General features: G+C 44.8%; 1 protein-coding gene across 2 annotated transcripts in view; it reads right to left on the bottom strand.

Annotated features, from left to right (window-relative positions):
- The window catches only part of LOC137334504 (sodium-coupled monocarboxylate transporter 1-like), a 39,602-nt gene that overhangs the window by 6,810 nt on the left and 13,656 nt on the right, over window positions 1-19,136 (bottom strand). For both annotated transcript variants that reach the window (XM_067999220.1, XM_067999218.1), the window contains exons 2-11: window positions 19,009-19,074; window positions 17,091-17,142; window positions 16,917-16,984; window positions 16,053-16,207; window positions 15,826-15,966; window positions 12,667-12,796; window positions 9,789-9,877; window positions 9,400-9,512; window positions 2,160-2,227; window positions 1,054-1,140 (exon numbers count right to left, since the gene is read on the bottom strand). In XM_067999220.1, the coding sequence (XP_067855321.1) occupies window positions 1,054-1,140; window positions 2,160-2,227; window positions 9,400-9,512; window positions 9,789-9,877; window positions 12,667-12,796; window positions 15,826-15,966; window positions 16,053-16,207; window positions 16,917-16,984; window positions 17,091-17,142; window positions 19,009-19,074 (969 nt within the window). The remainder of the gene's footprint in view (window positions 1-1,053; window positions 1,141-2,159; window positions 2,228-9,399; window positions 9,513-9,788; window positions 9,878-12,666; window positions 12,797-15,825; window positions 15,967-16,052; window positions 16,208-16,916; window positions 16,985-17,090; window positions 17,143-19,008; window positions 19,075-19,136) is intronic.

Raw genomic sequence — 19,136 nt, 5'->3', positions numbered from 1 at the left:
TGTAGCATTGGCACAAAATAGAGCAAAAAACGGATGGTGGCCTAAAATGGTCTACGTCCTTGTTCCTTCTTGGTATCTCTGGTGTTCTTACAAAGTTTGATCTTGTTGCTTAGGAACAACCAGGAATTGCTGTACAGGAAACTTTGACATAATTCTTTTTAGAAACCAACGCGAGTTAGAAAAAGGTCTAATGAGTCGTTGAACTATGTAACAAGATCTTCGAGCAAACCCTCACTGGGATGTGTAGCAGTTTTAGTCAGGTTCAAACTGTTAGACAGAACGTGCATTGTGTTTCAATCTGAGCTTTCTTAATATTTCACAATCAGAGTATCACAAGATAAGTTATTTTAATCTTACCCAGAGCTCCAATTACCAAAAATGTGACATGTTTTCCTGTAAATTCATGTTGTGTGAATTTAGAGATGTCAGGAGCCCATCTTGTGCACCACAATCTTGGACAAGTGATATTATACGGTAGTGTAGTGGTTATATTACTGGACTAGTAATCCAGAGAACTTGAATAAAACCATGGGCAGTCTGAGAATTTGAATTGAGTTTAAAATTTGGAAATAAAAAGCTGGAATCGGTAAAAGTGACCGTGAAGCTGTCGGATTGTTTGTAAAAACCCAACTGGTTCACTGATGTCCCTTTAGGGAAGGAAACTTGCCGTCCTTACCTGGTCTGGGCCTATATGTGACTCCAGTCCCATCGTGGTTGACTCTTAACTGCCCCCTGAATTGGCCTAGTTAGCCACTCAGTTGTATAAGGCCCCCCAGCACTTTCTTAGGGCAACTAGGGGATGGGCAATAAATGCCGGCCTTGCCAGCAATGCCCACATCCCGAGAATCAATAGAAAAAAGTAATATACCTTTTTCTTGGCTGCACATCAAACTTTGAATCTGTTTAGAATTTGCTAAGTAACTGGAGGTGCAAATTTTCATGTTGAAAGCTCAAAATTCAATTATTAATTGGAAGACTGCAAATGCTAAGGATGAAATATCACCCAATGGAGTTGTGTCCTGAGACATTCATTCAACAGCAAGTCATACTTACAGTGGAATTGGCCCAAGAAAACAAAATACCTAAAGTGAACAATCCCAAGACTGGTCCTCCAACTATTCCGAAAATAGTGAGAGCTGCCTGTGAATGTAAACACATACAGGAGGTAAAGTACCGAGAGACAAATGTTTAGTAAAAGAAAGAATTTGCATTTATATAGTGCCTTTCACAACCTCAGGATACCTCAAAGTAGTTTACAGCCAGTGAAGTACTTTTGAAGTGTAGTCACTGTTGTAATGTAGGAAACATGGCAGCTAATTTGCGCACAGCAAGATCCCACAAACAGCAATGAGATAATTATTAAATTATTTGTTTTTTAGTGATGTTGGCTGAGGGATAAACATTGGCCAGGGCACCAGGGAGAACTCCCCTGCTCTTCTTCAAATAGTGCCATTGGATCTTTTACATCCACCTAAGGGGGCAGATGGGGCCTCGGTTTAACATCTCATTCAAAGAACAGCACCTCTGACAGTGCAGCACTCCCTCAGTACTACACTGGAAGCATCAGCCTAGATTTTGTACTTAAGTGTCATGGAGTGGGACCTGAACCCATGACTTCCTGACTTAGAGGCGAGCGTTCCAACCACTGAGGCACGGTTAATACTAACATGGAGAATAGTTAGATGGGGCAACTCGATGCCTGTGTTATCTGCCACATTCTTTAAATCAGGACAAAGTCAATTGTCTAGAACAAAAACAAGCAAGTGGGAGAAATCATACTCCTTCAGAAGCATTTTGACCTCAAACAACCTCTCGTTCCCCTGCAAACACTGGGTTACCCATTGGTTATTTTCACCAAATAATAACAATTGTAACTTAATTAATAGAAAGAAAGAAGAAAGAACTTGCATTTCTATAGCACCTTTCACGACCTCAGGACATCCCAAAGCACTTTACAGCCAATGGAGTACTTTTGAAGTGTAGTCACTGTTGTAATGTAGGAAATGCAGCAGCCAATTTGCACACAGCAAGATCCCACAAACAACAACGTGATAATGACCAGATAATCTGTTTTAGTGATGTTGGTTGAGGGATAAATATTGGCCAAGGACACTGGGGAGAACTTGGGACAAATGAAATTCCAACAAGCAACTAAATACCTGTAAAAGGCTTCCCATTAGTGACGCTAAACCAGCCATTCCGATACAGACAGCGCCAAAAAACAGGCCTGAAAGCAAAAATGAGAACAGAATGATATGAGTTTGATTGAAGTGGAGCTCTGGCCAAACACTAAACCAAGTCTCAACTACTTGGGGCAGACACTGGAATTTCGGAAAAGGAAGAGTTTTGTAAACTTCCGGGGTAATTTTACAAAGTGGTCTTGGAAGGATGTTTTTGCCAGGAGTGTTTAGATATGAGCTTTGCCAGATCAAACATATCTTCTTCAAAAGGTCTATTGTCCAAATCAGAATTTCACAATAAGGGTCCATTGATCTAACAATCTGGGTACGGTAGCATAGTGGTTATGTTACTGGGCTAGTAATCCAGAGGCCTGGACTAAAATCCAGAGTCATGAGTTCAAATCCCGCCACGGCAGCTGGCGAATTTAAATTCAATTAATTAATTAAATTCAATTAATTAAATAAAAAAATCTGGAATTAAAATACTAGTGTCAGTAATGATGGCCATGAAACTACCGGATTGTCGTAAAAACCCATCTGGTTCACTAATGTCCTTTAGGGAAGGAAACCTGCCGTCCTTACCCGGTCTGGCCTATATGTGACTCCAGACCCACAGCAATGTGGTTGATTCTTAATTGCCCTCTGAAATGGCCTAGCAAGCCACTCAGTTGTAAAATCTCGCTACGAAAAGTCATAATAAGAATAAAACCGGACGGACCACCCGGCATCGGACCACGAGGCACCGGACACGACAGCGGCAAAACACCAAGCCCAGTCGACCCTGCAAGGTCCTCCTTACTAACATCTGGGGACTTGTGCCAAAATTGGGAGAGCTGTCCCACAGACTAGTCAAGCAACAGCCTGACATAGCCATACTCACAGAATCATATCTTTCAGCCAACGTCCCAGACTCTTCCATCACCATCCCTGGATATGTCCTGTCCCACCGGCAGGACAGACCCACCAGAGGTGGCGGTACAGTGGTATACAGTCAGGAGGGAGTGGCCCTGGGAGTCCTCAACATTGACTCTGGACCCCATGAAATCTCATGGCATCAGGTCAAACATGGGCAAGGAAACCTCCTGCTGATTACCAAGTACCGTCCTCCCTCAGCTGATGAATCAGTCCTCCTCCATGTTGAACACCACTTGGAGGAAGCACTGAGGGTAGCAAGGGCACAAAATGTACTCTGGGTGGGGGACTTCAATGTCCATCACCAAGAGTGGCTCGGTAGCACCACTACTGACCGAGCTGGCCGAGTCCTGAAGGACATAGCTGCTAGACTGGGCCTGCGGCAGGTGGTGAGCGAACCAACACGAGGGAAAAACTTACTTGACCTCGTCCTCACCAATCTACCTGTCGCAAATGCATCTGTCCATGACAGTATTGGTAGGAGTGACCACCGCGCAGTCCTCGTGGAGATGAAGTCCCGTCTTCGCACTGAGGACACCATCCAACGTGTTGTGTGGCACTACCACCGTGCTAAATGGGATAGATTCAGAACAGATCCAGCAGCTCAAAACTGGGCATCCATGAGGCGCTGTGGGCCATCAGCAGCAGCAGAATTGTATTCCAGCACAATCTGTAACCTCATGGCCCGGCATATTCCTCACTCTACCATTACCAACAAGCCAGGGGATCAACCCTGGTTCAATGAGGAGTGTAGAAGAGCATGCCAGGAGCAGCACCAGGCGTACCTAAAAATGAGGTGCCAACCTGGTGAAGCTGCAACTCAGGACTACATGCATGCTAAACAGCAGAAGCAACATGCTATAGACAGAGCTAAGCGATTCCACAACCAACGGATCAGATCAAAGCTCTGCAGTCCTGCCACATCCAGTCGTGAATGGTGGTGGACAATTAAACAACTAACGGGAGGAGGAGGCTCTGCAAACATCCCCATTCTCAATGATGGCGGAGTCCAGCACGTGAGTGCAAAAGACAAGGCTGAAGCGTTTGCAACCATCTTCAGCCAGAAGTGCCGAGTGGATAATCCATCTCAGCCTCCTCCCGATATCCCCACCATCACGGAAGCCAGTCTTCGGCCAATTCGATTCACTCCACGTGATATCAAGAAACGGCTGAGTGCACTGGATACAGCAAAGGCTATGGGCCCCGACAACATCCCAGCTGTAGTGCTGAAGACTTGTGCTCCAGAACTAGCTGCGCCTCTAGCCAAGCTGTTCCAGTACAGCTACAACACTGGCATCCACCCGACAATGTGGAAAATTGCCCAGGTATGTCCTGTCCACAAAAAGCAGGACAAATCCAATCCGGCCAATTACCGCCCCATCAGTCTACTCTCAATCATCAGCAAAGTGATGGAAGGTGTCATCGACAGTGCTATCAAGCGGCACTTACTCACCAATAACCTGCTCACCGATGTTCAGTTTGGGTTCCGCCAGGACCACTCGGCTCCAGACCTCATTACAGCCTTGGTCCAAACATGGACAAAAGAGCTGAATTCCAGAGGGGAGGTGAGAGTGACTGCCCTTGACATCAAGGCAGCATTTGACCGAGTGTGGCACCAAGGAGCCCTAGTAAAATGGAAGTCAATGGGAATAAGGGGGAAACCTCTCCAGTGGCTGGAGTCATACCTAGCACAAAGGAAGATGGTAGTGGTTGTTGGAGGCCAATCATCTCAGCCCCAGGGCATTGCTGCAGGAGTTCCTCAGGGCAGTGTCCTAGGCCCAACCATCTTCAGCTGCTTCATCAATGACCTTCCCTCCATCATAGGGTCAGAAATGGGGATGTTCGCTGATGACTGCACAGTGATCAGTTCCATTCGCAACCCCTCAGATAATGAAGCAGTCCGAGCCTGCATGCAGCAAGACCTGGACAACATCCAGGCTTGGGCTCATAAGTGGCAAGTAACATTCGCGCCAGATAAGTGCCAGGCAATGACCATCTCCAACAAGAGAGAGTCTAACCACCTCCCCTTGACATTCAACGGCATTACCATCGCCGAATCCCCCACCATCAACATCCTGGGGGTCACCATTGACCAGAAACTTAACTGGACCAGCCATATAAATACCGTGGCTACGAGAGCAGGTCAGAGGCTGGGTATTCTGCGGCGAGTGACTCACCTCCTGACTCCCCAAAGCCTTTCCACCATCTACAAGGCACAAGTCAGGAGTGTGATGGAATACTCTCCACTTGCCTGGATGAGTGCAGCTCCAACAACACTCAAGAAGCTCGACACCATCCAAGATAAAGCAGCCCACTTGATTGGCACCCCATCCACCACCCTAAACATTCACTCCCTTCACCACCGGCGCACTGTGGCTGCAGTGTGCACCATCCACAGGATGCACTGCAGCAACTCGCCAAGGCTTCTTCGACAGCACCTCCCAAACCCGCGACCTCTACCACCTAGAAGGACAAGGGCAGCAGGCGCATGGGAACAACACCACCTGCACGTTCCCCTCCAAGTCACACACCATCCCGACTTGGAAATATATCGCCGTTCCTTCATTGTCGCTGGGTCAAAATCCTGGAACTCCCTTCCTAACAGCACTGTGGGAGAACCGTCACCACACGGACTGCAGCGGTTCAAGAAGGCGGCTCACCACCACCTTCTCGAGGGCAATTAGGGATGGGCAATAAATGCCGGCCTCGCCAGCGACGCCCACATCCCGTGAACGAATAAAAAAAAAATACAGCAAATGACAAACCGTGGTTTTCAGACAAAAACGCTAAAGCGTGAAGTCTAAGAGCCGGTTACGTGATGTTAATCTATCAATAACTTCGTGACTCTTCACTACACTATCTCGGTGAACGCTAAGTCCAGCAAATCGGTTTAAAAACAGAAAATGCTGGAAACGCTCAGCAGGTCAGGCAGAATCTGTGGAGAGAAACAGAATTAACGTTTCAGGTCGATGACCTTCCATCAGAACTGGAAGACTCGTTCTTCACTGGTTGAATTACAGAGTTGACCAGCTCTGGAAGAACATCCCTTGTTTCTGTTTCTATCAAGTGACCTAAGACTCCGTTCTTTCGGAAGGAATGGTCTGATTAAAAAAAATTGTAGAAATATCGGGGGGGGAGGGGGGTGGTGTTCAAACACCCTAAAACCACCCCCCACTCCCCCATGCCCCCCCACCCCCATGCCCCCCCCAACCCCACCCCCACCCCTCCTGCCTAGGCCACCGTTTTACTTGTCTGTGCTGTCAGTTTGAGCCTTGTCCATTGGGGAATGGGAAGTGTCACCGGTCGGGACCCTCACAAGTTGTGGGTTCATGAGATTATCCCGTTAGAGTTAAACAAACCTCTACTAATAGATTTTCCTCTAAAGAGAATCATATTCATTGAATCGTAGAAATTATAGCACAGAAGGAGGCCATTCGCACCCTTGGAAAAAAAAGATTTAAAGACATTCAAGATAGAAAGGCGGGAGATAACTGACAAACTAATCAAACTTAGAGAGGATAAAAGGGAATAGTGCCAGAGGACTGGTAAACAGCTAATGTGATTCCTATATTTAAAAGGGAGATAGAACCAGTCCAGGGAACTATAGACCAATTAGCTTAACGTCAGTGCTAGGAAAGATAATGGAATCCTTACTCAAAGATGTAACAGAAAAACATCTAGAAACCAAAAATATAATAAAGAATAGTCAGCACGGATTTCAAAAGGGAGGGTCAGGCTTGGCCAAACTTATTGAATTCTTTAAAGAAGTAACAGAAAGAGAAGACAAGAGTAATGCAGTAGATGTAATATATTTGGATTTTCAAAAGCCTTTGATAAGATACCACATAGTAGACTCATGACTAAGGTCAGAGCATGCGGAGTCAGGGGACAAGTAGCAGAATGGATAGCAAGAAACCAGAGAGTCGGGGTTAAAGGTAGTTACTCAGACTGGCAAAAGGTGGGAAGTGGTGTTCCACAAGGATCGCTGCTGGGATCATTGCTGTTCACCATTTGGATAAACGATTTGGACTCGGGAATCAGAAATACAATTTCAAAATTTGCAGATGACACCAAATTGGGAGGTGTAGTTAGTACTGAGGAGGACTGCGACAAAATACAGGAAAACATTAATAAACTTGCAGAATGGGCATGTAATTGGCAAATTAATTTCAATATAGATAAATGTGAGGAATTACATTTTGGTAAGAAGAATAAGGAGGCCACATACTGCTTGGATAATAGTCTAAATGGGGTAGAGGAGCAGAGGGATCTGGGATATACAAATCACTAAAATAACAATGCAGGTTAATAAGGCCATAAAAAACCAAACTCTAGAGGGATAGAATTGAAAAGCAGAGAAGTTATGTTAAACTTGTATAGAACCTTGGTTAGACCACACTTGGAGTACTGTGAACAATTCTGGACTTCATATTATAAAAAGGATATAGAGGCACTGGAGAAGGTGCAAGAAAGATTTACTAGGATGATACCTGAACTGAGAAGTTACAACTATCAGAAAAGATTGATCAGGCTGGGGCTCTTTTCTCTGGAAAAGAGAAGATTGAGGGGTGACCTGAGAGGTCTTTAAGATTATGAAAGGGTTTGATAGGGGAGATGTGGAGAAGATGTTTCCACTTGTGGGGGAGACCAGAACTCGGGGCCATAAATATAAGATAGTCACTAATAAATCCAATAAGGAATTCAGGAGAAGCTTCTTTACCCAGAGAGTGGTGAGAATGTGGAACTCGCTACCATAAGGAGTAGTTGAGGCGAATAGTGTAGATACATTTAAGGGGAAGCTGGATAAACACATGAGAGAGAAGGGAATAGAAGGATATGTTGATAGGGTAAGATGAAGAAGGGTGGGAGGAGGCTCATGTGGAGCCTAAACACCAGCATAGACCTGTTGGGCAGAATGGCCTGTTTCTATGCTGTACTTTCTATGTAACCTGTGTCTATGCTGACTCTTCGTCATTAGATAATTTAATAGATTTGATTTTGTTTGTTAAAATAGAACATTGCTTTTCCTTTTGAAGATTTAATAAGTTATTTTCATCGTAGAATCAGTCTTTGAAGTTCGGGTTAATGCTGCTGAATAAATTAAGCGGCTCAGGAGACTGGAAAACACTTTAAAAGCCCCGTGCCTTCTAACAGCAGCTTGGATTGCATGTCCAGAGGAGATTAGAACAGAATATTAATAGTAACACAACTTTATCCCACCATCCACAGCTAGACAACTTTACTGAGTAATATGAGGTTCACAATCCTGTACAAGTCACTCCACTGGAATCAACACTCTGCAGTTACACCATCCCATTAGCCCGATTTGTAAATCAAAAGTTCCCACAAAGATCAGACAATAGTCGCCTTTGAGACCTGGTTTCCTGATATAAAATGTGTGTAGTTTCCACTGTTGGGGATCGGAATGGAATTTTACAGATTTTTGTCCCTAACGGGCCTTGGGTTTTTGATCTGGTTTTATGCCTCTTGCTGGAGGTTACACGGCACCCAGAGGGGTAAGGAGTCTCTTAACCTGAACCACAAGGCATCACAACTCTTTGGGACAATCTAGATGGACCAACTGGTTTTTTCCTGTCCAACATTTTTGTACGTTTGTATGGTATTATTTTCTGCCATTTTCATGTGTTTTAGTTCAAAAATGAAACCAGTTTTGGCATGCTGGCTGATTGATTTCAACAACTCATTGACTTGTCAGAAGAGGAAGGATTTACCCATTGAACTGCACACTCACTGTAGGCGAGACCTGCTAATTCATGCAGTAGTTTTGGAGGGAGTAGGGTTGCCAACCCTCCAGGATTGCCCTGGAGTCTCCAGGAATTGAAGACTAATTTATAGGACACTGCTGCGAGCAAAACCTGGGAGAAAAGTCTTAGGGGCATTAAACAAAATGGTGGGTTTTAAAACATTTTCTTTAACACTTTTGTTTACTAGTTATATAAATATTGGAGTTGGGGAAAAAGGCTGTTTGACTGACAGAAAAAGAATCATCCAATCGGATAATGAAGAGTCTATTCGCTTTCCAATTGTCCGTGGGAAGGCTGGGCACCAGGTGGATGGATGTGTCGGTTGACCAATGGTGAGAGTTTGGGGGCGGGGTGGTTGGAGGCAGGAGGTCATGTGATGAAACCTCCAGGAATACGTCCAAACAGAGTTGGCGACACTAGGAGGGAGGGTAACTCTTTCTCAGTAACTGGCTTCAGTTGGATTGAACCAAATGCTGCATATTTTAGTCTGACCTTGCACAACAAAATGGCAGGTTACCAAATTAAAAAGACAGAAGACTTACTCATCGCCCTGGAAATCCAAGAGAGTTGTTTCTCAGAAAGGGTTGTGAAATACGGCTTGATAAGATCTTCCACTGTTACAGCAGCAAGTGCGTTAATGCTGGATGACACGGTGCTGCAGTGGGGGAAGTTTTAAAGGGCACCATTGTTACAAGACTGAATAACTGGATGGTATTTTGAAATAGTCATTCCTTCAGCAAACAAGCTTTTATTAATATATAAAGCTAAGTATAAATTAAACCAATATATCAGCAGAGAACTGGCCTGATTTGCAGAGTTTAAGTTGACATGACTTCCAACACTGATGCCCAATTCAAAATGATCCTTTATACGTAAAGCTTGATTTGATTTGATTGAGTGTCAGTAGCTCTGTTCCATTGTCCCAACCTACCTTAATGTCCCACTGTAGGCACAAGCCACGAAGAGACCTGGCAGACCTGGGAAGCCTCCCAGAATGTCCAGCACCATGTAGGGCATCAGCTAAAAAGCACAATCAATAGGTAACACGTGCTGATTATTCAGGTAATTATACAGGTATCATACTATAGATAACATACAGCGTGTATAGAGGTAATATACTACAGATAATATACAGGACTGTATACACACGGACTGCAGCGGTTCAAGAAGGCGGCTCACCACCACCTTCTCAAGGGCAATTAGGGATGGGCAATAAATGCCGGCCTCGCCAGCGACGCCCACATCCCATGATCGAATAAAAAAAGGTCTATATATAGGTAATATGCTACAGATATATTTTTATATATATATATGTATGTCCTTCGGATGAGACGTTAAACCAAGGCCCCGTCTGCCCTTACAGGTAGATGTAAAAGATCCCACGGCCATTATTTTGAAGAAGAGCAGGGGAGTTCTCCCTGGTGTCCTGGGCCAATATTTATTGCTCAACCAACATCAGTAAAACAGATTATCTGGTCATTATCACATTGCTGTTTGTGGGATCTTGCTGTGCACAAATTGGCTGCCGCGTTTTCTACATTACAACAATGAGTACACTTCAAAAAGTACTTCATTGGCTGTAAAGCACTTTGGGACATCCTGAAGACGTGAAAGGAGTTGTATAAATACAAGAAACATAGGAATTGCTGGTTGAAAAAAGACCGCGGACCGTCTCGTTTGCCTTCTACCATCCTGGTAATCACATGATACAGCAATAATGGAATTGTTGACTAATCACAGCAATTAATCTCTATCAATTAATCTACAACTGACTAATTGATAGAGATATAAATCACCAAATAATGGGGTCAATTTTCAGATGGCCGAGCAGGTGTGTTCGTGGTGGGGGGGCTCCTAAAATTGGGGATTCCCGGAGCGGGTCCGGAGCCCGGCTCCAGCCCGTCCACTTCCGGGTTCCCCAATGACGCGAATCGGTGCGCGCGCAGCCCCCGCATGCGGGACTCCCACTGGCAATCAAAGCCGGCCGGATCCCACTGAAGATCGTTATCTGGGTACTTGAGGTCGTTGAGAGACCTCATTAGTTGGGGATTTTAGGAGGATTCGGATTTTGGACGACCCAGAGCATGTTTCCCATGCTGGGGGAAACACTCCCTGTTTAAACAGACGTGTTGCAGTCAGCAGCCAGCGGCAGCTGCAAAGGTCCATTGAACAGGTGCGGGGTAAACCCTCATTCATTGCAGCAGGGCACTCTGTCACCTCAGACAATGTTTTGCCTGCCACACCGTTGTCCCACACTCCAAATTATTAAATCATACCCTAAACTCTGCTGTCCAAAGACATTTACCTACTTTGTGGACCCCCTCACACTCACACCATCAGGATTGGGGAGGGCTCCATTGCTGCATTCATCACTCCATTGGAGGATGAGCAACATCACCAGCCTCCCCAGGCACGCCGTCCACCTCCGCCACGTGGAGCTACACAACACAGTGCTGCGCAACAGGCACCTGCACAAAGTAGTCGTGCAACTACACATACACCCACTGTAGGGTGACCCAATGGGTGGCATCAAGGGTGTTCATGGAGAACCTCATGAAAGGGCATTATTGCACAAGCCAGTCAAGAATGGCCAAGACGTGGCAGTAGTGGTGACAATATAATATGTAATGTGAGTTGATCAGAAATCAAATATAAGTAAAAACCATGACAAACTCTCAAACACCCTTGTTCATCCCCTTCATGCTCACGACACGTTTGCCTTACACTTCCTACTACACATACGTGATGCATGCCCTGTGGCTGCAGCACAGGTAGTGGCATTTGGAGTGAGGTTGACCATGAAAAAGATGCATGAGAGGGCGAGTATGAGATAGAGACATGAGGATTGGGTTGAGTGGTAGTGGTAGGATGAGTACTGACGAGGTGAGTAAGTGCAGGTAAGATGAAGATGAGCTTTGAGTGGGTGTGAGGAGTGATGTGACAGAGTAGTGTTGGCAGTGCAGAAGGAGATGTGGGGTGGGGGCGGTGATGTGGCAGACGGAGTGTAGGGGAATGAGTAAGTGTACTCACTTTGGCTGACCTACTGAGGTCATTGAAACGCCTCCTGCACTGTATGCAGGTGCGCGATATGTTGGTGGTGCAGGTGACCTCCTCTGCCACCTCGAGCCAGGCCTCCGTGGTGGCAGAGGCAGGCCACTTCCATCCATCCGCCGGGGAGAAGATCTCTGTCATCCCCCTCCTCCTCACCCCATCCAGTAGGACCTGAAGTGAGGCATCATTAAACCTGGGAGCAGCCTTTCCCCTGGGCTGCTCCATGCTGCAATTTTCCCTATTTTCTGCAGCATCAGTCAGTGGAGGACTGCCCCTTTAAATAGGGCTCCTCCAGCTGACAGCCTATGATGAGGCTGCGCAGTCCGCCCGCTGCGCAGTTTTCCAGCGCGAAACCCGGAAGCCAAGGTAAGTGGCTTCAATTTACTTACGATCGCGTGGGAAACCCATCGATTTTACTGGGCAGGTTACCCTCGCGTCCAGTCGACCCCCCAGCTGGAAACCCCCCTCCCTCCTAATATCGGACCCAATGTGTTTTAATGTGCCTTAGTTTAACATTTCTTCCAAAGGACGGCACCTCCGACAATGCAGCACTCCCTCCCTGATGGGTCAGCCTAGATTATGTCCTCAAGTCTCTATGGCAGGGTTAGGATTAGGTTTGAACCTTCTGATTCAGAGGAGGGAATGCTATCAACTGAGCCAAACCTGACACCTTATAGCACAGTTATGTTGCAATGCAGTTTCCTGACAAACTTTACAAAGTACAGAAAGATCGTTAATGGACTAATTGAGCCGTGTACCTGATCTGGTGCTTTAACCTTTCCAGACGTCCATGGATCACAATCGTGATAGAGAGAGTACATTGACAATCCTGACAGCACTGCACACACAAGGATGACCCACAGTCCAATAAGGTTCAGGTAAAGGGATCTGAAACATATTTTTTAAATGTCAACTGGCAGAAATATCAGATTTGTCTTTTGCTTTCTCTCATCGCCACTGGCTAAAATAGCATCTGTGGATTGGTCTTATTGCAAGAGAATTCACCGTTCACTGATGGACATACTCAGTGCCATTGACCAGTCTTCTCACTGGTGTGGTGGGTGCTAACTCTCCACTTGCCTTCAGTAGGGAGCTGGAACGGTTCTTCACTGGTTTCATGACCATAGATGTTCCCAAAGCATTTTACAGCCACATAAGCAGATATTAGGACAGGTGACCAAAAGCTTAATCAAAGAGGTAGGATAAAGAAGCGTCTTAAAGGAGGAGAGAGAGGCGGAGAGGTTTAGGAAGGGAATTACAGAGTTTAGGGCCGAGGCAGCTGAAGGCATGGCCGCCAATGGTGGAGCGATGAAAATCGGGGATGCGTAAGAGGCCAGAATTGGAAGAGGGCAGAGATCGCAGAGGGTAGTAAGGCTGGAGGAGGTTACAGAGATAGGGACATAAGAACATAACAAATAGGAGCAGTAGTTGGACATTCAGCCATTCAATAAGATCATGGCTGATCTTCGACCTCAACTCCACTTTCCAGCCCGATCCCCATATCCCTTGATACCCCTAGAGTCCAAAAATCTATCGATGTCAGCCTTGAATATATTCAATGACTCAGCATCAACAGCCCTCTGGGGTGGAGAATTCCAAAGATTCACAACCTTCTGAGTGAAGAAATTCCTCCTCATCTCAGTCTCAAATGGCCGACCCCTTATCCTGAGACTATGCCCCCTAGTTCTAGACTCTCCAGCCAGGGGAAACAACCTCTCAGCATCTACCCTATCAAGCCCCTTCAGAATCTTATATGTTTCAATGAGATCACCTCTCATTCTTCTAAACTCCAGAGAGTATAGGCCCATTCTACTCAACCTCTCCTCATAGGACAACCCTCTCGTTCCAGGAATCAATCTAGTGAACCTTCATTGCACCGCCTCTAAGGCAAATATATCCTTTCTTGGATAAGGAGACCAAAACTGTACACAGTACTCCAGGTGAGGTCTCACCAATGACCTGCATAACTGTAGTAAGACTTCCTTATTTTTGTACTGCAACCCCCTTCCAATAAAGGTCAACATGCCATTTGCCTTCCTAATTGCCTTCTGTACCCAAATGCTAACCTTTTGTGTTTCTTGTACGAGGACACCCAAATCTCTCTGAACAACAACATTTAATTGTTTCTCATCATTTAAAAAAATTCTGTTTTTCTATTCTTCCTACCGAAGTGAATAACTTCACATTTTCCTACATTTATCTGGGTGCGGTAGCATAGTGGTTATGTTACTGGACTAGTAATCCAGAGATATGAGTTCAAATCCCACTACAGCAGCTGGGGAATTTAAATTCAGTTAATTAAATAAAATCTGGAATGAAAAGCTAGTATCAGTAATGACTATGAAACTACCAAATTGTCATAAAAACCCATCTGGTTCACTAATGTCCTTTAGGGAAGGAAACCTGCCGTCCTTACCCGGTCTGGCCTATATGTGACTTCAGACCCACAACAACATGGTTGAATTTTAACTGCCTTCTGAAATGGCCTAGCAAGCCACTTAGTTGTACAATCCCGCTACAAAAAGACATAATAAGAATAAAACCGGACGGATCACTAGGCACCAGACATGACAAAGGCAAACCAAGACAGCATTGTGGGAGAACCTTCACCACACGGACTGCAGTGCTTCAAGAAGGCAGCTCACCACCACCTTCTCAAGGGGCAACTCGGGATGGGCAATAAATGCCAGCGACGCCCACATCCAATGAATAAAGAAAAATTATCCTCCATCTGTCCACTCACTTAACCTGTCTATATCCCTTTGCAGATTCTTTGTGTCCTCCTCACAGCTTATTTGCATCATCAGCAAACTTGGATACATTACATTCGGTCCCTTCATCTAAGTCATTAATATAGATTGTAAATAGCTGAGGCCCAAGCACTGATCCTTGCGGCACCCCACTAGTTACAGCCTGACAACCTGAAAATGACCCGTTTATCCCTACTTTCTGTTTTCTGTCCATTAACCAATCCTCTATCCATGCTAATATATTACCCCCAACCCCATGAGCCCTTACTTTGTGTGACAACCTTTTATGTGGCACCTTGTCGAATGCCTTTTGAAAATCCAAATATACGACATCCACTGGTTCCCCTTTATCTACCCTGCTGGTTACATCCTGAAAAAACTCTAATAAATTTGTCAAACACGATTTCCCTTTCATAAAACCATGTTGACTCTGCCTAATCATATTATGATTTTCTAAGTGCCCTGTTACCACGTCCTTAATAATGGATTCCAGCATTTTCCTGATGACTGATGTCAGGCTAACTGGCCTGTAGTTCCCTGTTTTCTCTCTCCCTCCTTTCTTGAATAGTGGTGTTACATTTGCTACCTTCCAATCCGCTGGGACTGTTCTAGAATCGAGGGAATTTTGGAAGATCATAACCAATGCATCCACCATCTCTGCAGCCAACTCTTTTAGAACCCCCGGATGTAGGCCATCAGGTCCAGGGGATTTATCGGCTTTTAGTCCCATTAGTTTCTCAAGTACTTTTTCTCTACTGATATTCATTACTTAAAGTTCCTCACTCTCATTAGACCCTTGGTTCCCCACTATTTCCGGTATATTTTTTGTGTCTTCTACTGTGAAGACAGATACAAAATATTTGTTTAACGTCTCTGCCATTTCCTGATTCCCCATTATAATTTCTCCTGTCTCAGACTCTAAAGGACCAACATTTACTTTCGCTACTCTCTTCATTTTCACCTACTTGGAGAAGCTCTCACAATCCGTTTTTATATTTCTTGCTAGTTTACTCTCATATTCTATTTTCTTCCTTTTTATCAATTTTTTGGTCATCAGGGAGGGGGCGAGGCCATGGAGGGATTTGAAAACAAGGATGAGAATTTTAAAATCGAAGTGCTGCTCGATTTCAATGAATCGCAAGATTAAAATTACAAACTAATACTCACACTTTGGCTTGAAATCTTGTCTTGCAAGAGATGTATCTCTGAACCTGTGCCTGATTCACTCCATAGACTGCTGTCCAAGTGAAGGTGCCCCCTATTATAATCGTCCAGAAGGTATGTCTCTGCAGAGGATTGGGGTCAAAGCTGTACACAGAGGTTAGTCATTAAATTACACAGCAAGTTGGTAAAAGATCCAGTCACCTGAAAAGCCATACCTTTGTAAAACTTACTTCCAGAAGTTTAGTCTTCCCCCGTAATAAGCAGTATTCAGGACATTGGTAATGCCATTTTCCAGTATCATGGCTTGGACAATGACAGCTACAAGCCCAGTCACCATGATTACAATCTGAAACACATCTGTCCAGACAACAGCCTTGAGACCTCCCTAGAACAAAGAAGAGGAAGAGCGTCATATACAAGTATTAGGAGCCAGCCTTTTCTCAGTGGGTAGCCCCTGAATCAGGAGGTCGTGGGTTCAAGTCCCACTCCAGAGACTTGAGCCCAAAATCTAGGCTGACACTTCCAGTGCAGCACTGAGGGAGTGCTGCATTGTCGCAGATTATCACATTGCCGTTAGTGGGATCTTGCTGTGCACAAATTGTCTGCCGTGTTTCCTTCGTTACAACAGTGACTACACTTCAAAAGTACTTCATTGGCTGTAAAACGCTTTGGGAAGTCCTGAGTGCTACAACTGAGCTACGGCTGACACCTGAGTACAGAAACAGGCGATTCGGCTCGTCACATCTGCACTGGTGTTTTCCTCCACATGGAGACTAATTCCACTCTCCTGCTCACTCCCCATACCCTTTCATTTCCCTCTTCTTCAAGCAACTATCTAGTTCTCTTTTAAAGGGATACATGGACTCTTCTTCAGCCATGGTTTGTGGCTGAGAACGCCACATTCTAACCCCGCTCTGTGTGAGGAATTATTTTCTCTAATCGCCCCTTTAACTCTTTTTGTGTCTCACCAAAGAGTAAAAAAGAAAGACCTGCATTTATATAGCGCCTTTCACGACCTCAGGACGTCCCAAAGCGCTTCATAGCCAATTAAGTTCTTTTGCAGTGTAGTCACTAACTCAATTATATTAACTTACCAAGGTGCAGTAGAAAATGCAAACTATTCCAGTTGAGATTATAGAGCCCCAGAGGTTGAAACTTGTCACTAAAAGCAAAAAATAAAGATATCTGTGAATTATCAGGAAAATGACAGAAAGACACTGGTATTATTGCTGGGCTGACAAATGATGGGACAGAAAACTAATACAGACCTTGGTTCAAAGCCAGTGCAGGGGTATAAATAACAATTCCTGTGTATAAAATCTGAAATAAAATGATACGTTATTTATACAATTAAAGACTAATGTACACACCCTAATACAGAAGTTATTGAAATTAAAGAAAGAAAAGAGAAAGAGAAAGAAGGCTAGAGAGAGATGATAGAGAGAGAAAAAAGAGAAAGAGTGAAAAAAGGGAACGACAGAGAAAGAGAGGAAAAGCGACAGAGAGGGAGAGAGAACGAAAAAGAAAGAGAGAGATTTTCCGAGGTCTGGGAAATGTCACGTTTTGGGATTTTTGAACATTTTTCCTTGGAAAAAGTTTGGGAGATGTTTAACACATGTAACGCAATGCCTAATGTATATATTCAGCAAAATTCAAACTTATTCAATGTCAACCCTGTTTACCAATGCAGATTAGGGTTTAAATGCTACAAAACATTTATTAACATGCTAAATGGAATGCATGTATAAGACTCACGTAAAGGAAATGGCTTCAAAACAATTTCAAATTGAGGGTATTTTTGATTCAAGGATAGCACCTTGGTGTTATACATTGCTTTGTCAATATGCAGTGCCACAGGACATGAATTAGTAACAGCAATTTCCCTCAAACACAGTCCCCAATCTTGATATAGCCATCATTGAGAAGCGAAGAGCTATGGGAAAAGAGCAGGGGGGGAATAGGACTAATTGGGTAGCTCTTTCAAAGAACCAGCGCAGGCAGGATGGGCCAAATGGCCTCCTGCTGTGCTGTAGGATTCTATGATTCTAAGAAGGGAGAGAGAATCAGAGATGAAGTTAACCTGAAGCATCCAATTACACCTGCTGACAACTGGATACAGGGTGACATTGGAAAAAGCATGTGACAAAATACTGAATCAACCCTTCCAGTGAAAAACAGTGCACAGCAGAGGCTGAAGAGGGTTAGTGAGCCCAATAACTGACACAAGCCTAATACCAAAGGTGTAAAGAGAGGCCAATATTACACAAATGGCCCAGTGCAGGGATACTGATTAGATTATATTTTAATGTTACAGATTACTTTCTATAGAAGTTGCCACTCAGAACAATTGTAGTTTTGATTATTTTTTTTTTATTCGTTCACGGGATGTGGGCGTCGCTGGTGAGGCCGGCATTTATTGCCCATCCCTAATTGCCCTTGAGAAGGTGGTGGTGAGCCGCCTTCTTGAACCACTGCAGTCCGTGTGGTGAAGGTTCTCCCACAGTGCTGCTAGGAAGGGAGTTCCAGGATTTTGACCCAGCGACGATGAAGGAACGGCCGATATATTTCCAAGTCGGGATGGTGTGTGACTTGGAGGGGAACGTGCAGGTGGTGTTGTTCCCATGTGCCTGCTGCTCTCGTCCTTCTAGGTGGTAGAGGTCGTGGGTTTGGGAGGTGCTGTCGAAGAAACCTTGGCGAGTTGCTGCAGTGCATCCTGTGGATGGTACACACTGCAGCCACTGTGCGCCGGTGGTGAAGGGAGTGAATGTTTAGGGTGGTGGATGGGGTGCCAATCAAATGGGCTGCTTTATCTTGGATGGTGTCGAGCTTCTTGAGTGTTGTTGGAGCTGCACTCATCCAGGCAAGTGGAGAGTATTCCATCACGCTCCTGACTTGTGCCTTGTAGATGGTGGAAAGGCTTTGGGGAGTCAGAAGGTGAGTCACTCGCCACAGAATACCCAGCCTCTGACCTGCTCTTGTAGCCACAGCATTTATGTGGCTGGTCCAGTTAAGTTTCTGGTCAATGGTGACCCCCAGGATGTTGATGGTGGGGGATTCGGCGATGGTAATGCCGTTGAATGTCAGGGGGAGGTGGTTAGACTCTCTCTTGTTGGATAATATATTGTTATTATTGCAAAAATAAAGTGGATAATTAGAGTTACGTACAAATTAGAATTGTGTACTCACTGTTTGAATCATAAACAATATCGTTCCACACAGACGGACCCATCTGTTAAACCGCAGCTCCAGATACTGTAAATCAAAGAGCGGCGGGTGAGATTTGGGTGTAAATGTAATTTTTAAAAATAGTTTAC

This window comes from Heptranchias perlo, chromosome 18, assembly GCF_035084215.1.
Source record: "Heptranchias perlo isolate sHepPer1 chromosome 18, sHepPer1.hap1, whole genome shotgun sequence".
NCBI classification, from domain to species: Eukaryota; Metazoa; Chordata; class Chondrichthyes; order Hexanchiformes; family Hexanchidae; genus Heptranchias; species Heptranchias perlo.
Note: the sequence above shows the minus strand (reverse complement) of the source record. Positions and strands in the feature narration are given on the sequence as shown.